The 25455-nt window shown below is 42.1% G+C and overlaps 1 protein-coding gene across 5 annotated transcripts in view; it reads right to left on the bottom strand.

The window, feature by feature from the left end:
- The window catches only part of LOC132883159 (uncharacterized), a 44573-nt gene extending 19343 nt beyond the window's left edge, over positions 1–25230 (bottom strand). Inside the window, exons 1-5 of one of the 5 annotated variants that reach the window (XM_060916429.1) lie at positions 25214–25230; positions 17225–17341; positions 16511–16638; positions 15455–15568; positions 9519–9627 (exon numbers count right to left, since the gene is read on the bottom strand). In XM_060916429.1, the coding sequence (XP_060772412.1) occupies positions 9519–9627; positions 15455–15510 (165 nt within the window). In that variant the 5' untranslated portion in view covers positions 15511–15568; positions 16511–16638; positions 17225–17341; positions 25214–25230. Of the gene's footprint in view, positions 1–656; positions 2709–9518; positions 9628–15439; positions 15569–16510; positions 16639–17224; positions 17342–25213 lie in introns of those variants that run through there. The other 4 variants (XM_060916438.1, XM_060916446.1, XM_060916421.1 and 1 more) reach the window with 4 other exon arrangements.
- Positions 25231–25455: the final 225 nt, after the last annotated feature.

The following is a 25455-nucleotide window of genomic DNA, read 5'->3' on the forward strand; positions in this document are numbered from 1 at the left end:
CATTATTTAATATTTATGTCAGGAGTCTCCAGTGTCAGTGCTTTGTAACAGTCAGAGGTGAAGCTGTAACTAGGTTTTCTGACATCTTCAGGACAAAGGAGTTTTCACATATTTGTGGCTTCTTGGTAACATGACAAACTGCTTTTTTTGTTTTATTAACTTGAACAGAGAGAAAACAGAGAGGCTGGTAAGGGAATGATTGTTTATAGGTGCTATAATGTAAGGGAGAACAGGAACTAACTTGATTCATAGACATTCCACAACACTGAATGGAACAATGAAGGTGACTCAAATGAAAACTTTTTTTTTGTTTGTGTGATTTGCTTTTTTTTTTTTACAAAAAGGTGTCACAAAGGTATAACTCCACCATGGATGATCCTAAGCCTGGCTGAGAACAAAGGAAGGTTGGGTGAGAAGCTAGCTACAGAAACTGTAACAAAAGCAACTATAGACAACTTAACCCAGGGAAGAAATGGGTCTTCATCTAAAAGATTTGTGATGCAGTGTGGTGAAAGCTGGAAGTATCTGGAAGTGACAAGGCCGGCAACCCTTCTCTCATCCAGGACAATCAACATCAAAACATGGAATGTGAGGACCATGTACAAATCAGGAAAGACAGTGCCAGTAACAGGAAAGATGAGAAACTACAAACTCACCCTGCTCAGTATAGGTGAGATCTGATGGACACAGTCAGGACAGAAAAGAAATGCCAGAGGAGATGCTGCTGTATTCTGGACATGATGATGACAGTGCTCCTCATACACAGGGAGTAGCACTGATGCTGTCCCCAAAGTGCAGAAAGCACTCATAGGATTGGAAGCCAATGAACTAAGGATCATCAGAGCAGCCTTTTGTACCAAGATGATCACCCTCAACATCATCCAGTGCTATGTACCAACAAATGAATGAATGAATGAATGAATCCTTTATTGTCACTTAGTCACAAGTACCAGCGAAATTAACCGTCAACCCATCCGTACATATACACATATATACAATTGACACAGGGGGAGTAGACAGGACAGGAAGACAGGGATGAAAAATACAGAGTAACATGAGGGGAGAGGAGGAGAAAAAAACAACCCCCACACTATGCTCCTGTGGGGAGTATAGTGTGGGAACATTAAAAAAACACCTCAGCACATAAGCACAAAAATAACACAGTACACTTTACACATGACTCGGGACTCGGGGGGGGGGGGGATGGGGTGAGGGAGGGGGCGATCATGGGAGGGGGTAAGGGGGGAGGGGCAGAGGTATAGGTAACCCAGCGCAAACAAGCAGTCTGGTCCTGCAGCCGAAGACGGCACTTACCCACTTGTCACACTGGGGGTAAAAGCGACGACCGTGGGAAGTGGGGGAAGGAATACGAGAGAGTCTAACAGCAGCAGTGATCTCCAGGGGGGAGTTATTGTCCCAGCAATGGCCTTGGCCAAGGCCAGTGCTGTCTGAGGGAGCCAAAAGCAGATAAGATTGGGATTGTTTGGTCTTGGGGCGAGTAGATGCATTCCTTTACACTACTACTCTGTTTGTACATTCTGGTCTCTGAATCAATCCATTTTCCTTTGCAAAGCCAAAAGCTTATCCATGATGTTATCCATTTTGCGGTTCAAGTTCTGAATAGCCACAGTCTGAGTGCCGACAGCTCTGCCCACCACTTCAATCATGTCAGGCAGCTTTATGGGCTTTGGGCAGCTGTCACCATTATCTGATTTCCTCGATAAACCAGGGTAATGCCTAATCCAATCAACAAAAGTCCTGTAATCATGGTTCCGAATAGGTAGATGTCGTCAATGTCCTCCACAGAAAGAACCGCCAGGCACACAACCCGCCACTTCTCCCACGCATCCATCGTGTAGCCAGCTGCAAACGTTCCGGCAGAACAGGCCGGTTTCCCCGAACCCAGGCTTCTCATCGAGAAGATTGTGTCAATTGCGTGAAGAGACCAATTTACCAATTCCATGATTTTTAGTTTGGAGAGCAGTGCAGAGACAGTCTCTCAAAAGTATAGACAATAGACAGACGAGACAGCAGAAGCAGAAGCAGGAAAGATAAGGGAAGGGAGAGGCAGAGAAATGCGACTGCCTTCCGTGAGAGCATGGAGAAGAAAAAAATGACAGTGACTTGGAGACCAAAGACCAGTTCTACAGTAGGCTCCAGTCCATCCTAGAGAAATACCCAGAAAGAGATGTCACCATCCTAATCAGGGACTTTAACATCAAGCTCAGGGAAAATAACACCAGATATGAAGAAGTCATGAGGTGCCAAGGTCTTGGTGAGATGAATGAAAGTAGTGAGAGGCTTACAGACCTGTGTGCCTTGAATAACCTAGTCATCAGTGGCAGTATTTTTCTTCACAGAAGGATACACAAGGCAACTTGGGTGTCACCAGACCATTTCACTGAGAACCAGATAGATCTCTACAGGGCATGAGAGTGAAACGAGGATCAGGCATAGAATCCGACCTTGGTGAATCTGACCTCATGGTAACTTGGCTGAAGCTGAAGAAAGACCGAACAGAAAGTGCAGCATAATACCAGAAGTAAAAAACCTTTATAAAAGACACACATAGGGTGGAGGAGTACAGAGCGACCCTTACCAACAAGTTTTATGTACTGCAAGAATTAAGGGAGATGAGGTGAAAACCATAGACAGCAAGTGGAAAAAGCTCAAGGAGGCAGTTACATTAACCATCAGGAACATCAGATCTGAGAGAGGAAAGAGAAGAAATATGTGGTAAATATCAGCAGGACAAGAACTAAGGAGACAAGGGTACAAGAGGCATACACAGAAACAAACAAGGCTGTCAAGAATAATATCAGTGCCCACCAGAGAAGTTATAGCCCAATAGTTAGGGAAGCAGTTTTGGGACCAAAAGGTTGCTGGTTTGAGTCCCTGGACTAGCAAGAATGGCTGAAGTGCCCTTGAGAACAGCACCTAACCCCCAAATGCTCAAGATGGTCACTATCATCTAGAACTCATACAAACTGCAGAGTAATGCATGGAGGGTGGGTCATGAATGCCTTCAAAATAAGGACAGGAGTTCATCAAAGTTGTCTACTCCCCCCCCTTTCCTCTTCCTTATGGCAATTGACTGGATTATGATGCCATCCACAGACCAGGATGGGAATCCAGTGGATACCCTTTACACAGCTTGATGACCTGGACATTCCCAGTGATTTAGTACTACTGTCCCATACCCGTTGGTAGATGCAGGACAAAACCAACAAAGTGGCTACCACCTTAGCACAAGTAGGCCTCCACATCAATGAAGACCAAGATCATGAAAGTCAACACAGTCAGAACATATCCAATCAGCCTGGTGGGAAATGCACTGGAAGAAGTAGATACCTTCATTTACTTTGGCACCATCATCAAAAAGTAGGGTGGAACAGATGTAGATATGAGATCATGGATCAACAAAGCAAGAGCAGCTTTTCTGTAGCTGAAGAACACCTGGAGATCCAGGGAACTGTTTCTTCAAACCAAGCTCAAGCTTTTCAAAAGCAATGTCAAGTCTATCCTGGATATGAAACATGCAGGATGACAATGACAACCATGAAGAAAGTACAGATCTTCATCAACACCTGTATGAGAATAATCCTCCAGATACTCTGGACCATCATCATCACCATTGTGTGTCTTTGTCAAATGACAGTACTCTGTGTTACTTTTCCTTTTAATTGGTTAACTCCTAGACAAGGATTTGAATGTTCCATTTAACAAGGATTAGTCCAATCTGGAAATATAAGTTGCTGCTAGAGATGTCTCAAGTGTCAGTATTAAATCAACTCTGAACATGAAGAAGTCATGTTGTCAGCTCCAGCAATTTTGCTAAGTAGCAAGCTAGAATTATCAGTAAATTTATTCAAACTTGTTTTGGGGGCCAGCTTAGTACTTTTATCTAGAGATATCTCTTCAAATCCAGGACCTCTAGGGCACAGTGGTGCTATTTCAATCAAGTGTCTCTCTCTTAAGGCAAGAAGCCTGATGAGTATGCACAAGGATAACACAAACAACATAACCATTAGTAACTTACATGGAGTCCAAGATCTAGTGTACGCTGATAACTCTGACTTGGTCAGTGTTTGAGAAACCTCACTTAATAAGAAATTGAAGATCATGAAGTGCTTCATCAACACCTGCATGAGAATAATCCTCCAGATTATCCTCCTTTAAGTTAATCAAGGAATATCACCCAGCATCACAAGTGTTACAGGATCTGGAGCTTGTGTCAGCCAAAGTAATTTATTATAAAAATTATAAATTATTCTTCTGCTGCTGTTATCAACCACCTGATGCTGAGCTAGAGAGGATGGATAAATTTAATAATTTCTTGAATCAAGCTTGTGACGGTTTTGAGAATGTCTTAAACACAGGTGATTTTAACTTACCAAAAATCCTGTAGGATTCACAATCTAATGCCAGTGGTGTCAATGAAGAAGCCTTTGTTGAAATGCTAAACGAACACTGTCACAATAACGCTCCAACATGCAGGAATAAAGTATGAGACCTCATTCTAACAAGCATGCCAGACAACGTTACCTTTACTGAGGTTTTATTTCCTCAAAATGCTGGTATTTTTACAGACCACAGTGTATTGTCCTTTGAATTTTTTGCCTTTGTTAAGGCTATATCAAAAACCCAAACATTTGTCTACAATTATGAGAAGGGTGATTTTTCAGGATTATGCTGTAAATCATTGCAGAGCTGACACATAGAGACAAAGAACAATTCACACTCACGGTCAATTTAGAGCCACTAATTAACTTAACTTGCCCTGCCTGTCTTTGGACTGTGGGGGAAACTGGAGCACCCAGAGGAAACCCACACAGACATGGGGATAACATGCAAACTCCACACAGAAAGCACCCCATCGCCCACTGGGCTTGAACCCAGAACCTTCTTGCTATGAGGCGACAGCGCTAACCACTACACCACCATGCTGCCCCCCCATTAAACCTTTCATCATGATGAGGTAATGATAACATCAGTGATGACCAGCAACATTGGAAAGATTCATTTCTGGTTGCAGTTTCAGACTATATTCCTGTTAAAAGGCTTAAGGATTGTAATTTATTACCATGGATTAATGCAGGGCTATTCAAATAATTTGGAATTGGGGCCAGTTCATGAATCTGAGGCAAAATAAGGGGCCGGAGAATATAAGTAATCACAGTAACAAATAAAGAAATTACAACAACATACTGAAGGACTCAATATATTTTATAAATGCAGAACAACATATGGGCGGCACGGTGGTGTAGTGGTTAGTGCTGTTGCCTCACAGCAAGAAGGTCTGGGTTCGAGTCCCATGGCCGGCGAGGGCCTTTCTGTGCGGAGTTTGCATGTTCTCCCCGTGTCCGCGTGGGTTTCCTCCGGGTGCTCCGGTTTCCCCCACAGTCCAAAGACATGCAGGTTAGGTTAACTGGTGACTCTAAATTGACCGTAGGTGTGAATGTGAATGGTTGTCTGTGTCTGTTTGTCAGCCCTGTGATGACCTGGCGACTTGTCCAGGGTGTACCCCGCCTTTCGCCCGTAGTCAGCTGGGATAGGCTCCAGCTCGCCTGCGACCCTGTAGAACAGGATAAAGCGGCTAGAACATAAATCAGACATCATAACAGTCTATCAGTCTAGGTCAGTCATATCACAGATACTTAAGATTGCACTCGTTTAAGTGAGAGGCACCATCAAATTTATCTCCACCAACAAAAATAAAACCAAAGTGCATACTGTAGTATGGTACAGAAAAGAATGATAACAACATAACAGTGCGTGGTATTTTATCAAGGCAATATATTTCAAATTGCACCCAGTTTAGGTGAGCCATATCAGTTGTTTACATTTTCATTAATTTAACTGACAACTTAAACAACTTAAATTCCAAATGCATCAACAAATAGAAAACCAAACTGCCATGACAGAGTCCATGGTCTCTTTTAATTCACCACTGAGTTTGGCACACAGGAGGCTTTGGTGGATAAGGCAATGTAGCAATCTCATCTGTGGAGCCGTGGCTGCCATCCTCGCGGCCAGCCCCTGATCCCTGCCCACAATGGAGGGCACACCATCCATCACCAGCATGTTGACGCGCGCCAAATCCAAGTTGTTCTCCTCAAAGAATGCAGAAATTTTGGTGTATAAAATCTCACCGGTGGTCTGCCCCTCCAGGGGAATTAAACCAAGCAGATCCTCACGAAAACATTCTCCATCAAAAAATCGCACATAGAGACACAGCTGCGCAACATCACTGTTATCTGTCGACTCATCCACGGCCAAAGACATCACCTCAGTTTGTCCAAAAGCGTCTCGAAAACATCTGATGCAAGGAACTCGACTCTCCTCATATTTGACGTGTCAGATATTGGAATTTGCTTGATCGACTCCGTAACGCTTTTTCATGTTTTCTCATCTGTTACCACCTCATCAATGGATGCCAGCATACACTCCTTGACTGTCTCCGAGTCTGTAAACGGCTTTTTCTTTTTTCCCCAATATCCATGCCACTCGTAACGATGCCGCCGTTGCTCTCTTGATCCGTACAAGTCCAGAACAATAGCCGAAGTCTTTGCTCATAACAAAATGTAAGCCCCGATATCTTCTGCTTCCGAGCGGCAGAGCCCGGCGGGAAAGTAGTGTTAAAGTTAGCATACGTTGTGTTGAAATGTCTTCTCAAATTATACTCTTTACACATGGTGAGGCACTCATTGCAGATTAAGCACACAGGCTTCGCATCGACAGCAATAAACATGTATTTCTCCGTCCATTCATTGTTGAAGTGCCTGTTCTCTGAGTCAGTTTTTCTTTTCTTTAAGGTAGAGAGAGACATTTTGTCTCGTTAGCTTGTCTTCTTGCTTGAAAGAAAGTCAGGGCGGTCAGAGCGTTGCACTAGACCACGCCGCGAATGGCTATTTTTGATTGGTCATTTAAATGACCAATCAAAAATAGCCATTCGCGGAAGTCGTGAGGTCCCCCAAAATATATGTCTGGCTAAAACAGCTATATTTTACCTGTTTTTCCACCATGACTTAAATGTGTGCGCATACCGCATGTGCTATATGAGACTATCCATATGTAATAATTACAGTACACTCTAAGGGCCGGTACAAAATTCCTTAGGGGCCGGACCCGGCCCGGGGGCCGCCAATTGAATAGCCCGGGATTAATGGATCTATCCTGAATAAAATTAAGAAAAGTGCTCTTTGCACATTAGCTCCATCCATTCATCCATCCATCCATTATCCATAACCGTTTATCTTGTGCAGGGTTGCAGGCAAGCTTTCATAACTGGAAAATCCTGTGTTACCAACTTTCTTGAAACTGTGGATGACATTGGACACCTGTTAGATAGTGGAGGTCAAATAGATATAATGTATTTAGACATGTTCAAGGCCTTCAACAAAGTAAACCATGAACTACTTATTCTAAAACTCTGTGGTTTTGGTTTTGGAGGTAACTTGTTCAGTGGTTCCACTTCTATCTTACAGACCATCATCAACATGCCACTGTCCTACATCATGTCCTACATTTCCTTTGGTGTGAAATCATGGGCTACATCAGACACATTACCTGTTACATCAGGTGTCCCCCAGGGGTCAGTTCTTGGCCCAGTATTATTTCTACTCGACAAGAATGATCTTCCTGACACAGTTACTCACAGCAAAGTCACAATATTTGCAGATGACACAGAAGTTTTTAAGGGAATTAGATCAACCGAAGATGCATTAGCCCTTTAGGAGGATTTATCTAACTTAGAAATCTGGTCCACTGCTTCTGGCTCAAAATTTAATGAGACCAAATGTTATTCTCAGTCCTTCACACATAAAACCAAGCCTATCATTAGCACATACAACACGAAGGGTACTGCTCTTGAAAAAAAAATTAAGAGCACGATCTTGATATCTTGGTCTCTAGTAAACTAACTTGGAATAGGCAAGTCTTGGAGCAATGTTCTTGTGCAAACAAGCTGCTTGGTTTTATTAGAAGGCACACACAGCATATCCAAAGTACTTCTGTGAGGAAATTAATTTATATAACTCTAGTAAGACCTCTTGTAGATTATGCTACACAGATCTGGGTGCCACATTCTATCAAACTCATATCTAAACTGGAAAGGGTTCAGAGACCTGCAATAAAATGCATACTCCATCTACCATTCTCCTGCTCAGATAGTTATGTTGCCCAGTTGCAGTCCCTCTATTTACTTCCACTTAGTCACTGGTATGAATACTTGGACATGTTACTGTTCTTCAAAATCACTCATGGATTAGTGGTCGTGGACCCAACTATTGCTCCTTTGGTGTGAAATCAAACAAGATGCACAAGATCTTCATCCAACGTGCACATCAGCAAATACTGCATGGTGAAATGTAAGACCACCTCCTACCAAAGAAGTAGAATTAGGAATATACTGGCTGATGACTTAGATTTAAGAATGGACAAATTGAAGGACTTTAAGAAAGTTTTACTTATTTATAATACTGAATCTTTAAAAAGCACTGATGACGTTAACACCCCAATAGCTTTCAACACTATCTGTTTGAAACATTATTTGTCATACAGTCTTATTTATCCTATCACTTGTTGTTTTAAGTTTTTATACAGTACTTCTTGAACACTAACCTTTTTGAATAACTTGCTGCCTCCTAAGATATTTATGACTATTATTATTATTATTAATTTATATATATATATATATATATATATATATATATATATATATATATATATATATAAAATTTTTTTTTTTTTAACTTGGCACCACAGTAATTGGCTCTGCTGTTGCAGCCACCCAGCAATGTCCTTTTATAATTATTATTATTATAATTATTATATTTACTGTATTTATTTTACATTATGGAGACACTAATAAAATAAAAATGAAGCAACAGCAAACTCTGACAGAGAACAACTCAGTTGATAGTAGAAGATGAAGTCTCTAGAAGGTGATTGAGCTGGATCGGCCACACACTCCACAAGTCACAAGTCTGCTGTGAACATCACCAGACAATACTTGACCTGGAACCCTCAGGGCAAACAAAAGAGAGCACAGCTGCTAAAACACCTAACACTGGGACCTCAATGCAGACACTAAAACCATGGGCTATACTTGGAGCCAGTGAGAATGGAAAGCCCAAGATAGAGACATCTGGAAAGCTGAAAAAGTGTATATGTTTTTCAAAATATTTTTTAATGAGTGTTTGATTCCACCAGAAAAAAAATAACCTGTCTGTTTTTCAATGTTCCACTATTAATGTTTTCATTTGACTCACTCTCATAATAATGGATAAAAAGGATAAAATGTTGTTCTCTAATTAATAAACATTTTAGTCATTGTTAAATTGCTGTAGTATAAAATGAATCCAACATTTGCGTCTGAGCTGTTACAGAAAACTGCACATTGTGTATCTAAAGTTGTATATTGTATATACAAAGAGGTGGAGCATATGTATTCCGAAACCAGTTTCAGACATTTAAAAGAATTTCTCTGATTGATGTAATGATTGTGTATACATTACTATATTGTATCTGTCAGGAAATAGCCATGGCGTCCGGGTCTCGATACATACAGTCCATTTGTAGGGGGTGCGATTGTCAACAATTATTTCTCCTCCCAGGAACCCCATTCTGAAATGGAAGGTTACAGATGTTTATCTGTCAACAATTTTACAATTTTTTTTAACAATTTTTCTGAAAGTATTATGAATCATGTGATAAAATCATTACATTTGTGTGAAAGATGTTTTGTTATCTTTCAGTATCCATGATAAGTTGTGAATTTATTATATTTATACATATATTTTTAAGTTTTATATTTATACCTTTTCCAAGATTTCTTGTGACCAGAGAGGTGAAATATAAAGTGCATTAAACAGTTTTTTTTCCCCCATCAGAAAAGATGCTATCTCAACTAGAGTCATTGCTTATTTTGAGGAGAAGACCACAGTCTCCCCCAGTTTAGTGTCTTGTGGCTTCATTAAATTGTGTGCATAAGCACACTGGATATAAAAAGTCTGCACACCCCTGTTAAAATTGCAGTTTTTTTATGATAAATCATGTCAGAGCTTTGTCCACCTTTAACGTGATACAACAAAAATAGAATTGAAAAAGAATTAGAAATGTTTTTGGGGAAAAAGAAAAGAAACAGTCTACCAACTTGACACATCTTTATTTAGTAATTAATTTGTTCTGATCTTCCTTACAAAATGCTCCACAGCAATTAGCTAGTCAGGAGATCTCCTGTACACAGCCCTCTTCAAGTCATTCCATTGGTTTCTGAGTGATATTCAAAACACTGATTAGCTTTCTCTGAAGCTGTTCCATTGTTCACTTGGATTTATGTTTTGGGTTGTTATTATACTGGAAGGGGAAAATTTTCTTCATCTTCAGCTGTCTAACAGATGCCTGCAGGTTTTATGCTCAAATAGATTGGTATTTTGAGATATCCATGATTCCCTCTATCATGACTAGAGCCCCAGTCCCAGCTGTATAGAAGCAGAAACATAGTATGATGCTGCCACCACCATGCTTCACTATGGTTATGGTGTCCTCTGGGTGAGCTGTCTTGTTTTTATATCAAAGATATACAATTATGCCCAAAAAGTTATTGTCAGGGATGGGTGGTAGAGATGGATGTAGGTGCAGAAGGGTTTTATTATAAAAATAGGAATCAGGCAAACAATCCAATACAGCAGGTGTAAATCATAAACCATGAACAAGCAATAGGTCAGGCAAGACACAAACTATCACAGAAAAAAGCAGAATCAAAGACCAGGAACAGGAATCAGGAAACCGGGAGAACAGTATGCAAACACAGCTCAGTAATGTATCACAACAATACAATACTTAGCAAACCAAGTCAGTCTTTAGCATCCTTATATATGTGTGCTGATTTCGTCTTAATCAGCTGTTGGTGTGAGTCATTAGCAGCATGCACTGTTCTGAGTGCACACTAGAATCAGTTCTTTGTATGTGCTGTCCAGAGTGGGTTTTGGAGAGAGCCAGTTGCACATGCCAATGTGCATGGGTGTGACAGAGCCCCCCAAAGAGCTCCTGCCGGGAGCTTAAACCCATCTTCAGTGGCCCCGGGGATGAGGGCCTGGCACTGAACATTGTGCCATCGGTGCTTTGTCCTGTGCAGATGAAGCACCAGATTCTCGACTCAGGTGGGGGTTTGGGCTCGGGCTCTGGACAGGACCTGGACTTTGGACAAGGCTCAAGCATGGGTTTGGGCTCTGGACAGGACCTGGACTTTGGACAAGGCTCAAGCATGGGTTTGGGCTCTGGACAGGACTTGGACTCCAGATTGGACATGGACTCAAGCTCTGGACAGGGCTTGGGCTACTGACTGGACCTAGACTCGAGCATGAGCTCAGGCTCTGGACAGGACCTGGGCTCCAGACTGGACATGGACTCAAGCTCTGGACAGGGCCCAGGCTCTGGATAGGACTTGCATTCTAGATAAGAGCACCGCTCTTATCCTTGTTGAAACCTGGCTGTGCAGCAGTGATGTCCTCATGACCCAGTGGTGGAACGATGTCTTCATGGCCAGATGGTGGCAGGACGATAACGTCAAGGATGGGCAGTGGCGGGACAATGATGTCTTCACAGCCGGGTGGCAGCAAGATGATGATATCTTCAATGTAGTCTGGGACAGAGGTCGCCCCATCGGCCTCTGGCACTGGCACATGAACTAGCAGCATGGCAAAGGCTGAGGCATTGGTTCTTGCTCTGGCAGTGGCATTGGCTCGGGTGCTTGCTCTGGCTCTGGTGCCAGCTCTGGCCTTGGCTCTGGCACTGACTCTGGCTCCAGCTCTGGCACTGGTTCAGGCACTTGCTCTGGCTCTGGTGCTGGCTCTGGCACTTATTTTCTGAGCTAGTTCTCCCCCTAATTTTTTTTTTTTTCAGATTTTTGCTGGCTGCTGCTCCTTGCTTCCAGTGCTTTGTGTTTGAAAGAGCAAAGATACATGTGAAATTAGCTAGGCCTTTAAGGGCACCAGCAGCTTTAGTCAAGTGTATACTGGGAGCCAGGGTGCCGGGCATAGCAGGTAATCTTAGGGTCCTGGGCAAGCACAGGTTCTCAAAGATAGTTATCCATGTAAGAGCTAATGATATACGCCTTTGTCAGTCTGAGGTTACTAAGAGTAACTTTGTAGAGGTGTTTAAATTAGCGAAGGCGATGTCCGATGCTGTAGTATGTTCTGGCCCCATTCCAATGTGATGTGGTGATGTACTGTAGCTTACAGCAGGTTATGGTCGCTGAACTGGTGGTTATCCAGGTGGTGCTCTGAAAACAGTGTGGGCTTTATACTGTAGATAATTGGACTAATTTTGAGGGCACTGCTGGCTTGTTAGGGCGGGATGGTACCCATCCAACTCAGGAAGGTGCTGCTCTCATTTCTTGCAGCATAGGTCATAGTCTCAGAACAGGCCTAGTTAATTTCTGACAATCCAGAGCCAAGGCCAGGGAGCAGACAAACAGGCTAAACAAACTGTCTGCTAGTTGCACAGAGTCGTCACTAACCCGAATACTAACATTCGGGTTAAACATAAAAAATATAGTCACACTTCCATAGTCTGAAGTTCTCATCTCATTCAAAATATGTCTGAGTAATAATATATGCACCTCACCACGCTACTGTATTAAATGTACATTCATGTCAACTACTGCACAGAGCTTTATAAATGATCTCCCAGAGTTACCAACTTTGATTGGGTCACTGTCAGCCCCTGCAGAACTTAATCAGGCAACTGAATGCTTAGAGTCAACATTCTGCTATACTTTAAATAATGTAGCTCCACTTAAAAGGAAAATGATGAGAGAAAAAATTTGCACCATAGTATAACGATGACACTCGCACTTTAAAACAGACCACTCGAAAATTGGAACATAAATGGTGTCAAACAAAATTGGTAGCATTCAAATTAGCGTGGAAGGAGAGCTTCCTGAAGTATAGAAAAGCTCTTAGTGCTGCTAGATCAACATCTCTCCTCCCTAATAGAAGATAACAAAAATAATCCTAGATTCCTATTTAATACTGTAGCAAAATTAACCAGGAATAAGTCCACTATAGACACATGCACACCTGCAGTATGTAGTAGCAACAACTTCATTAATTTCTTCAATGACAAAATTGAAAATATTCGACAAAAAATTCAAACTACTAATTTAAGGTCAGACAATTTAAGTGACAATTTAAGTAACCTTGTAGTTAACAATATAACTATCAGATCAGCAATTAGAATGTTTTACTCCCCTTAGAGAAATCAAACTACTTTCATTAATCTCTGCATCATAGATCCCTTACCTACACGTCTATTCAAACAGATAATACCAGAAGTAATTGAACCACTTCTAAAAACAATTCTTCTCTTAGGATTAGCTACTGTATGTACCCAAATCCTTTAAATTTGCAGTTATCAAACCCCTGATTAAAAAAACCTGACCTTGATCCTTGTCAGCTGTCCAATTATCGGCCAATATCAAACCTCCCCTTTATCTCCAAGATCCTAGAGAAAGCTGTTGCACAGCAGTTATGCTCATATTTACACAGGAATAACATCCATGAAATGTATCAGTCAGGATTTAGACCTCATCATAGCACAGAGACAGCTCTGGCTAAAGTAGTAAACGACCTACTGTTGGTGTCTGATCAGGGCTGTGTCTCGCTGCTTGTGTTGCTTGACCTTAGTGCAGCATTTGATACCATTGATCATTCCATTCTTCTGGATAGACTAGAAAATGTTGTGGGAGTTAAGGGAACGGCCCTCTCCTGGCTCAGCTCTTATTTAATTGATTGCTATCAGTATGTTGATGTAAATGGTGATTTTTCTAGACATATTGAGATAAAGTTTGGTGTTCCACAAGGTTCTGTCTTAGGCCCACTGCTTTTTTCTTTATATATGTTACGTCTGGGTGATATTAAAGCATTGTATTAGTTCCCACTGTTATGCTGATGACACACAGTTGTATGTCTCTGCAAAACCTGATGAGAGACACCAGCTTAACAGAATTGAGGAATGTGTAAAGGACATTAGACACTGGATGTTTATTAATTTCCTTCTGCTGAACTCTGACAAGACTGAAGTACTTGTACTCGGACCACATGCAGCTAGAAGTAAGTTTTCTGATTCCACAGTAACCCTGGATGGCCTTTCTGTTTCTTCACGTGCAGCAGTAAAAGACCTCGGAGTGATTATTGACCCCAGTCTTTCATTTGAAACTCACATTGATAACATTACCCGGATAGCTTTCTTTCATCTCAGAAATATCGCTAAGATAAGAAATTTGATGTCACTACATGATGGAGAAAAACTAGTTCATGCTTTCATTACCTCCAGGTTGGATTATTGTAATGCCTTACTGTCTGGATGTTCCAATAAGTGCGTAAATAAGCTCCAGTTAGTTCAAAATGCAGCATCAAGAGTCCTTACTAGAACTAGAAAATATGACCCCATCACCCCTGTCTTATCCACACTGCATTGGCTCCCAATCAAATTTCATATTGTTTATAAAATACTACTATTGACCTTTAAAGCACTAAATGGTCTCACACCACAGTACCTGAGTGAACTTCTGGTCCTTTATGATCTGCCATGTCTACTTAGATCAAAAGGTTCAGGCTATCTGCTGGTACCTCGTATAGTGAAGGCTACATCAGGAAATAGAGCCTTTTCTTACAAAGCCCCACAGTTATGGAACAGCCTTCCAAGTAGTGTTCGGGAATCAGACACAGTCTCAGCGTTTAAGTCTTGGCTGAAAACATATCTGTTTAGTCAAGCCTTTTGTTAATGGTGTTTATGAGTTAAAGGTGTAGATCTGGAGGGTTCTCAGACAGAGTGTTTTGGTAAACTGGGATGTATGGATGCTGTCAGTCCCCCACTCACTTGCTCACTCAAGTTTGTTGACAGTGTAGTGGCTGCTTTATGTCCCGGGGCTCCCTCATGCCTGTGTTACCTTCTGGCTCTCCCCTTTTAGTTATGCTGTCATAGTTAGTTTTGTCAGAGTCCCTGCTTACACTCAGCGCAAAATGTGTACTGTTCCTACTCATCAGGTGACATTGGGCATACCTAACAACCTGTGTTTTCTCTCTCTTTCTCCCCTCCCCCCACTCTGAGTTACATGTCAATGCTGAGATTGAGATGCTGACCTCTTCTGCTCCTCTGACCTGCCTGATCCATCCTGATGCCCTACATCTGGCCGGAGTCTCATCACATCCCTCCTGTGGAGGACGGCCCCATATGGACAGTTGAAAGTCACACTTGGAAGATGCTCTGGACTCTTACAGTCATGCTTTTTTGGCTGAGGACTACAGTTGACTTGCTAACTTTAGGACTGCAGTTGTTATGAACAGTTTTGCACTCAAGTTTCTATCAATTAAGAGTTATAACATCAGCAAAACTGACTTCATGTTAAAACTAGTAAAAATTTTATTATCACATTGTCTGATATCACCCAAATGAGGATGGGTTCCCTTCTGAGTCTGGTTCCTCTTGAGGTTTCTTCCTCATGTTGTCTGAGGGAGTTTTTCTTTGCCACCGTCACCACAGGTTGACCATTGGGGATAGACTAGGGATAAAATTAGCTCATGTTTAAAGTCATTCAAATTCTGTAAAGCTGCTTTGCGACAATGTCTATTGTTAAAAGTGTTATAAAACTAAACTTGACTTGAAAGATTTTTTTTCTTCAACTCCTGTACAGGTGAGTCTGCTTATTGAGTCTAGCCAGCTTCTATGGCCATTTGGCCCATGATATGTTTTCAGATTTTTTTTACTTTGACTCTGGACTCTGTTTCTGGCTTACTAGTTGCTGGCTGTGCTGGGATTAATTAACCTTGTATTCTGTTTCTGCCCCACCACCCTTGGATTTTCACCCAGGAGAATATTGACTGTGTTGCTATGATGGCTTCTAGCCTGTGTTCTTCCTTACTGCCTCACCCCTTCACTCTCCAGGTACATCTCAGTCTCTTTCTTGTGATCTCCATAGCTGCTCATTAAGCCCTAATCTGCACCTGCGACCTTCGGGTCGTGACATGTGGAAACCATATTGTTAAACCAAACTTGCAGTGATTAATGTGAAATTAAACACTAGCATTATCCATGAAGTGGTATATTCGTGACCTACTACAGTAGACCACTGTTAGATTCACCATATTCTCATTCCTATATCATATTAGCCTTTTATTTTCATTTTTGCATTGTATCTTAATGCTTTTATTAAACTGTATTGTATTTTATTGTCAAAAAACTAATAAACAAACATGCGTCTACTCGAGAAAAATCTGCCAACCCTAGATGTATGAACTACACACAGGTGCTTTTAATAATTGCCAAAAATAACTTGTACTTGTGGGTGTGGTGCATGCACGTGTGCACACACACACACACACACACACCAGCTTTTGTACTTAGTTGTTAAGCTAAAAGAAGGGTGGGGTTGGAATGCAATGAATGAATAGAAAGGTAAATACACAGTGTCAGTCAAAAGAAGGCAAGAAACTCCACTCATTACCTTTGGACGAGGCACACCTGCCCTGTAAACTAAAAAGCATTCCAGGTGGCTGCCTCATGAAGCTGGTTAAGATAATGCCAATAGGGTGCAAAGTGTCATCAAGGGAAACGCTGGATACTCTCAAGAATCTAAAATATGAAACATATTTTGTTTTTCAACACTTTTTTGTTTATCACATAATTCCATACATGTTCCATTTGTTATTTCATAGCTTTGATAGCTTCATTATTGCTCTACAATGTAGAAAATAGTCAAAATTCAAAAGAAAACCTATGAGTAGGGGTGTACAAACTTTTGACTGGTATTGTATGTCACAGGATTTGAGACAGAGTACAATTATCCATCATTAATATATGAATTAAAGTTTGCAGAATTGAAGGCAGCACGTAGCTCGGTGTTCAAAACAATCAGCACAGCTCAACATTCAAGTTCATCCTGAAATGCTAATTATGCTCATTTCCCACATGACAAAAGAATGGTGTACTTTAAAGGGTTTGACTAAAACTATATCATTGTAATTTATTGAATTAAATCTGCTATTTCATTGAAGTAACAACATCCTAATTTGCTAGAGACTTTTGCTTGTAGTCATAAAGTATTGTTAAGCTTCACAGAAGTTTCATTTATGATCTCTGGATTAACACAGGTCTATAATGTAAGGTAGAGTGAAAAGATATTTGGTCAAGAAATCGCTGTGCAGTTTATGAAACTCACCATGTGTGTGTTCAATAGCAGAATTAAGACAGCCAACATCCTCAGAAGTAAAGGCACTTTCGGTTTCAGTTGGACAGGAACAGACCATGTGACGTGATTACAGGGTGGAGTGGAAATCTGAGCAGTGTATAGTACATAATAGTGAGGTGCATATACTGAGTATATAAACATTAAAATCACAATAAAAATCAATATAAATATTCAACACGTTTTGATTACATTTTACAGTTTACTACAGAAGTACAAAAAGTGTGTGTGTGTGTGTGTGTGTGTGTGTGTGTGGCCACTAAGTGGCGACATTACACCATGAATAGTGCTGCTTTGTGATCATGCAGACTTTACATTTACACTCGACAATTAAAGAACTCAAATCTCACCACATATTTCAGTATTTAAATGAAAAAAAACAACAACTATTGCCTACAATAACATAATATTCTTATACACTGAGAATTAGAATAAAAAAAAGGTATAAAATAAGCAGTGCTTCATTATTTGTGACATAAACTGCTGTAGAGAAGTAACACAAGCAATGTGACCATGGTCACATTGATTACAATGATCTGTTGCATATTTATTTGTGCATACCATCATTTTATGAACATATCAGCATTTACTTATCTAACAACAGAATACAGCATTGTTGTTGTATCAAAAAATGTAATTTATATTTGAATGTGGAGGCATGGTGGTGTAGTGGTTAGCACTGTCACCTCACAGCAAGAAGGTTCTGGGTTCAAGCCCAGTGGCCGACGGGGGCCTTTCTGTGTGGAGTTTGCATGTTCTCCCCATGTCCGTGTGGGTTTCCTCTGGGTGCTCCGGTTTCCCCCAGAGTCTAAAGACATGCAGGTTAGGATAACTGGTGGCACTAAATTGACCGTAGCTGTGAATGGTTGTGTGTCTCTGTGTGTCAGGCCTGCGATGATCTGGCGACTTGTCCAGGGTGAACCCTGCCTCTCACCTATAGTCAGCTAGGCTCCAGCTTATATGCAAACTCCACACAGAAAGGCCCCCGTCGGCCACTGGGCTTGAACCCAGAACCTTCTTGCTGTGAGGTGACAGTGCTAACCACTACACCACCATGCCTCCACATTCAAATATAAATTACATTGTTGTTGTATCAAAAAATGTATCAACAACAATATATCATGAGTAATGTTACAGTCTTCCATTATCCAAGAATAAATAGATAAATTCTGATGTTACATAAATAAACAATGTTGCATTCAATTATCCATCCATCATCCATAACTACTTATCCTGTTCTACAGGGTTGCAGGCAAGCTGGAGCCTAGCTGACTATAGGTGAGAGGCGGGGTTCACCCTGGACAAGTCGCCAGATCATTGCAGGCCTGACACACAGAGACACACAACCATTCACAGCTACGGTCAATTTAGTGCCACCAGTTATCCTAACCTGCATGTCTTTAGACTCTGGGGGAAACCGGAGCACCCAGAGGAAACCCACACGGACATGGGGAGAACATGCAAACTCCACACAGAAAGGCCCCCGTCGGCCACTGGGCTTGAACCCAGAACCTTCTTGCTGTGAGGTGACAGTGCTAACCACTACACCACCATGCCTCCACATTCAAATATAAATTACATTTTTTGATACAACAACAATGCTGTATTCTGTTGTTAGATAAGTAAATGCTGATATGTTCATAAAATGATGGTATGCACAAATAAATATGCAACAGATCATTGTAATCAATGTGACCATGGTCACATTGCTTGTGTTACTTCTCTACAGCAGTTTATGTGTCTTAAGTCCCATACGGCCAGGCCATATTTTAGGTCTTTTTTAGTTTTGGAGTGTATAATAACATCTATCAATTTAACAGTCTTTGCAGCAGCAAAATATTTTCATCCAAGAATCCATTTCATATATGGGAGACCTTAAAGATGAAGAAAAACATTGTTGGGTTTAGTTCTACCTCCGGTAAGGGTATCTCAAAATTTTGGGGCCATTGTCACTAGCCTATCTGGATCCGGGTAGAATGGGTTTCAGGCTGGATCTCAGGAGAACCCAAGAGAAACTGTCAGGAGAGGGCATTGGGCTTCTGATTCTTGGTCCCTGGACTGTAGGAGAGGGTGAAGAATGGAGCCCAGCGTGCCTGTCTAAGACTGATCCATTTGGCCTGTTGGATGTATTCAAGATTTTTGTGATCAGTCCAGACTAAGAAAGGATGCTGGGCTCCTTCCAACCAATGCCTCCACTACTCCAACACCAATTTTACAGCTAGTAATTCCTGGTTCCATTAAATCATAATTTCTCTCTGTGGCTGTGAGCTTGTGGAAGAAGAATGCACAGGGATGCAGTCTCCCATCACTTGCTGTCTGTGTGAAAACTGCTTCTACTCCCACATCAGAAGCATCCACCTTGATCTGGCTCAGGCAGACAGAGAATGGGAGCCGTGGGGAACTTCTGTTGGAGGATGTTAAAGGCCTTGTCTGCCTCAGAGGACCAAGAAAAGGGTGCCTTATCATTTTGTGTCAAGGGAGAAACAGGAGCGGCAATGGAACTAAAACCCCAAATAAAATGATAAAAATTTGCAAAGCCCAGGAACCTTTGGGTCTCCTTAACTGAACTCAGGGTTGGCCAGTCTCAAACAGCTTGGACTTTCCCAGGATCCATCCAAACGCTACCTTCAGAAATGATGAACCCAAGGAAGGCCACCTCCTTGACAGGAAAGTCACATTTCTCTGGCTTTACAAATAGACCATTCAATAAGTGGCTCAAGACCTGGTGAACATGTTGGACATGCTTGTGTAAGTTCTTGGAAAAGATCAAAATGTCATCAAGGTACACAAAGACATACTGATTTAATGATGACAGCTGGTGCATTGGTGAGGCCAAAGGGCATTAGCTGGTATTCGTAGTGCCCAGTAGGTGTGTTAAAGGCTGTCTTCCACTAGTCGCTTTGTCAGATTCATACCAGATGGTAGGTGTTATGCAAGTCCAAATTTGTAAAGATAGTGGCACCTTCAAGAAGTTCAAAAGCAGAGGCCATGAGGGATAGTGGGTATCAGTTCCAGATAGTGATCTTGTTTAGACCTCAATAATCTATGCAAGGCTGAAGATCTCCATCTTTCTTCCCTACAAAAAAGAAGCCAGCCCCAGCAGGTGAAGATGGGAGATGGATAAAACCTGACGCCAGAGCCTCCTTGATGTAACTGTCCATAGCCTGTCACTCAGGGGCAGACAAAGAAAAGATGTGGTCTCTAGGAAGGGAGGTACCTAGCAGCAGATCAATGACACAGTCATAGGGCCTATGGGGTGGGAGGGCCGTAGTTCTCTTCTTGCAAGTCATGGTACTGAGGGGGAACTCAGGATAACTTGGGAGGTGGCAAAGGTTTGGAGCACTGAAAAGGTTGACGCAAGAGGCAGGAAGTGTGACAAGCAGGGCCCCACTCAATTACAGAACATGTAGACCAGTCTAGGTGTGGGTTATGGAGTTTTAACCAAGGAAATCCTAACACTGGATACTCTGGGGACATGATGAGGTGGAAGGACATCTCTTCACAATGATTATCAATCAGGACTCTTAATGAAACAGTTCTCTGACAAACAGCCATCACCCAGGGGTCAACCATCCAAGGTTGCTACAGGAAGGGGATAATCCAGGCTGGTGGTAAGGATTGACAGATGCTCAGCAAGAGAAAAGTCCATAAAATTACTTGTTGCCCCTGAATCCACAAAAGCTCTAAGAGAGTGCTCCTAACCATGCCAGGCAATAGAAATTGTAAGGAAGAGACCAGCAACAGGTAGATCAGTAGAGGAGGTCACCCCCATCACAGCCCTCCTGAAGCTGGATGAGATTTGGCTTTTCCCACTAACTCTGGGCAGGAACTTCAGAAATGGTCTGGTGCACTGCAATAGAGGCAGCAACGTTCCCTCATCCATCTGTCACATTCAGTCTGGGAAAGCCAAGTCCCCCCCCCCCAACACACACACACACACACACACACACTTGCATTGGCTCAGGGCCATTTTCCACCATAAAGGCAGCCAGATCTAGGGGAACCTGAGGACTGGTCCTTTTGAAGCCCTTAGCTAGGGACCTCTCCTGAAGATGATGAAGACAATTGTCCAGATGAATGGCCTGGGCTATCAAAGTCTTCAAATCCTCTCTTCTCAAGAAATTAACTCATCTTTAATCTGGTCAGACAGTCCAAGATGAGTAACTGTGCTCAAGAGGGCTTGGGCTCTCTGCTGGGTCCATGATAGCAGAGTTCTTCTGTCAGGTGGATGGGGATTTGAACCCAGGTTGCCAGATGGAGAGATGGTGTAAGATTCCATGAGCCACCAAAATGGATGAACTGTCCCCAAGTGCAGAGACACACAACAACGAGAAAGTAGCTGCAGAACTTTACTTTAGATCTGGCAAATTCCAAATGATGCAAGTTTTGCAATAAACAGGTTCTATACAAGGTCTCAGTAACAGAGAGTTCACAAAAGGAAGTCCAAATAGGCAGCAAGAAAACAGTTCAAAAAGCAAAAACCAGGGCAAAAACAGGTCCAAGGTAAAACACAGATGGTCCAAAAAATGATCTAGAAGAGTTTCCCAAAAAAACTGATAGCAGGAAAAAGGAACACTAAAAAATTTAGGCATAGTGTCAAAAAATAGCAGACAACCGACCACAAACTTGAGGCTTACATTCTCAGGAGCACAGCAGACTGTAGAACTCAGCAAAGAGCACCAAGCTAGGCACACAATATATACCTCCATGCTAACAAGACACAGGTGTAAGCAATAGCAAAATAAACACAAATGGTTAAAATGAGTCCATCTAGTGGTAGAAGAGAGGTACAGCAACATGAGAAAAGTCCCAAATCCTGACACACAGATGGCCCTTTTCCACTACCCTTTTTCAGCTCACTTCAGCTCGCTTCAGCTCACTTCAGCCCGACACGGCTCGCGTTTCGACTACCAAAAACCAGCACGACTCAGCTCGTTTCAGCCCTGCTTAGCCCCTAAAACTCGCACCGTTTTGGAGTGGGGCTGAAGCGAGCCAAGCCGTGCCGACTGAGGTTGGGGGCGTGAGCAGACACTCCCCTGTGCACTGATTGGTGAGGAGGAGTGTCCTCACATGCCCACACACGCCCCGCGAGCGCGCTGGGATCTGTAAACACCGCAAACCCGGAAGAAGAAGAATTACGAATTACGAGAATTTCTGAAGCCTTATGCACCTCGCCTCATCTATACGCTCTTGCCAGTATCTGTCCGCGTTGTCGGTGACAACAAGCCACAGCACCAAGACCAGCAACACTAACGACTCCATGTCCTCGATGTTTATTGTTTACTATTCGGGTCGTGAGACTACCACTTAAAAGCTCACTGAATCAGTGACATACAGAGCATCGTGGACGAGTTCGCGGAGCGCAAGGCTCGTCGTATGCCCTTCAAATAATGCGCGCAGTAGGCTATTGATGTTTTATTATGAGCCATGTACAGTATGTCGCCGAATGTTTTTTTGTTTGAGTTACATGTTCGTTTGAAGGACTTAATGTACAAAATAACATAGTTGCACCCCGGAGTGTTGAAATTGGTAAACAGTGCATTCAGTGAGGTTTGCACCGCCCTCCTTTTATTTCTGACTCTTCCTGTCACCGTTGCAACCTCTGAGCGCTCATTCGTATGCCCTTCAAATAATGTGCGCAGTATAGGCTATTGATGTTTTATTATGAGCCATGTACAGTATCCTAATGTTTTTTGTTTCTGAGTTACATGTTCGTTTGAAGGACTTGATGTACTAAATAACATAGTTGCACCCGGTAGTGTTGAAATTGGTAAACACCGCAGTTGCGGACATTTTGTAGCCTAAAATGATGTTATGATAAGCTTTAATAAAGGGCCCGGTCATTTGCCCCGCCCCCGGCCCGGCTCTGACTTGTTCCGCCACTGTCACTGATGTCACTGTTTGCGCTGCTTAACGACATCACGTGACGTCCACCCACTTTCGCTAACTCCACCCAATGTGTCCACCCACTTCCAGCCAGCACAGTTCAGCGCGGTTGTAGTCGAAATGCAACTTCAATAGCCCCGCTCAGCTCGACTCAGCTCGACTCAGCACGGCACGGCTCAGCCGCGTTTGTAGTGGAAAAGCGGCAAGAGAGAGAGGAGCGGCCCCTCAGTGACACTGTGACTCTGACCTTTATTCCATTTCTTTTTGACTTTGATTCCACACCTCGACTGTGACATTCTGACTGCATCTCGCTCAACCCCTTGCATCCCTTTGACTATTAATAGGATTACGATTTGGATTTGACAACCAGTTTGCAATGCACCTGTTGTTCCCTGCATCTGTTTCCATAAGTGCCTGCCTTTTCTGACATATTATATAGAGTGAATAAAATAGTTGAGTTTTATTTCTATTTGTTTACAGAAAAAGTAGATATAAAATTTCTTGATTATCACAATCATTTTGCTGTAGTTGTTAAGATTAGTCCTGGGTGTCATGTGGCATGATGATTTTTTTTTAAGAAATAAATTATTATTATTATTATTATTATTATTATTATTATTATTATTATTATTTAGATGTGTAATCACTTACTTAAAAAGCATGTGATTAATAATCTGTCCATTATCCATAACCGCTTATCCTGTGCAGGGTCATGGGCAAGCTGGAGCCTCTCCCAGCTGACTATGGGTGAGAAACAGGGTACAGCCTAGACAAGTCGCCAGATCATCACAGGGCTGACACACAGGGTGTTTTCACACTTGGTCCCTTTCAGCCATCTAACCAAACTCAGATCGATGACTCAGCATTTTTTGCGCATATTTGAACACTCCAACCGTACCCAGACCCCTTTAAAGTGAACCGAACTGAGACCACCTCAGGAGGTGGTCTCAGTATGGTTCGCTAAAAATCAACGGTACGGTTCACCTAATCTGTAGTCTGGTTAACACCAGACCATATCACAAGTGAAATATGGTCTGGAATCCGCCTATTGAATTTCTCGTAGGGGAGGTGTGGTTTACGATTGTCAACGGCCGTTTATTGGACGTTGCGAATGTCTATCATTTGGCGTATACGTAGCCCATGGCCAATCATGGCAGTTGTACCCAGTGACGTAGTTAGAGCGACGAAGAAGACGAAGAGGCGAAGAAGAGAAGGAAAGAGGCAGAGAAGGCAAAACAAAAATAGGAAAACAATGGCACCGAACTATTACTGCCGTTTGTGCAAGCAAATATGAGAGAAGCTGGACCCTCCGTATTTGGACATTCAACAGACATGTTTTTGACCAAAAAACCAACGAGCATATCCGAGAGGTTAGCGCTGTTAGGAGGTGTGATTGTAGTCCCGGAGTTGGGGCAATCGAATAGGTGTTGTCAGCATTGCTCCTCGGTTATTAGCAGGCTTGAAAAAGACTTGCCAATATTCAGGCAAATAAACTACAAATAAACTACAAGCTTCTGTTTGTCGAGTAGTATGCGTCACCGTCTTTCCACCCCTCCCCACTCTCTGATTGGCTCCCTAACTCAGGCGAGTCTTTAGACCATAGTTTCCATGCTGTCTTTTCAGATCGGAACGATTGTGCAAAGCAGCATGGGATTTCCCAGGCTACCTAATCTGCGCATTGTGAACAAAAAGCGCACCGGGTTCACTTCGGCTTTTTCACTGTAGTTTAACCTTCTTCGTTTGCCGTAGTTGGTCACGTGACTGTAGCAGGGAAACTCAACTTCCTTTTGGAACTTACCACAGCCGCTTTACAGTTCTCTGAACTTACTGACTGGTGAGTCGGCCACAATAATATAACTATATAATTAATATATATATATATATATATATATATATATATATATATATATATATATATATATATATATAAATAAACATATATATAAACATATATATAAATATATTAATATTGTGTGTATATATATATGTTTATATGTAGTGGAAGTTCATTATGTCTATCTATTATAGATATTTTTTAAGTTTGTTTCTTAGAGAAGGATTTTTTAAACTTGTTACCTTGTTGACAGTTTCGGCGAGAATCTTCCGCCTTCTTCAGAAACAGTCACCAGATGTCAGGTGGTGACGTGCCTTATCAGCTGATGTTGCATTACGGAGGCGTGAACGTCCCGCCCAATTTGACAGGTAGTTCACACCTCCTGCTGTCAGGTGATCTAGGAAGGTGGGAGGTGGCGTAGGCCGAGGGGAGGTGAAGGGAGAAGGAGGTGTGGTGCATTGTTGGCGGTATTCTGATAAAGCTA

Source organism: Neoarius graeffei, chromosome 1 (genome assembly GCF_027579695.1).
Source record: "Neoarius graeffei isolate fNeoGra1 chromosome 1, fNeoGra1.pri, whole genome shotgun sequence".
NCBI classification, from domain to species: Eukaryota; Metazoa; Chordata; class Actinopteri; order Siluriformes; family Ariidae; genus Neoarius; species Neoarius graeffei.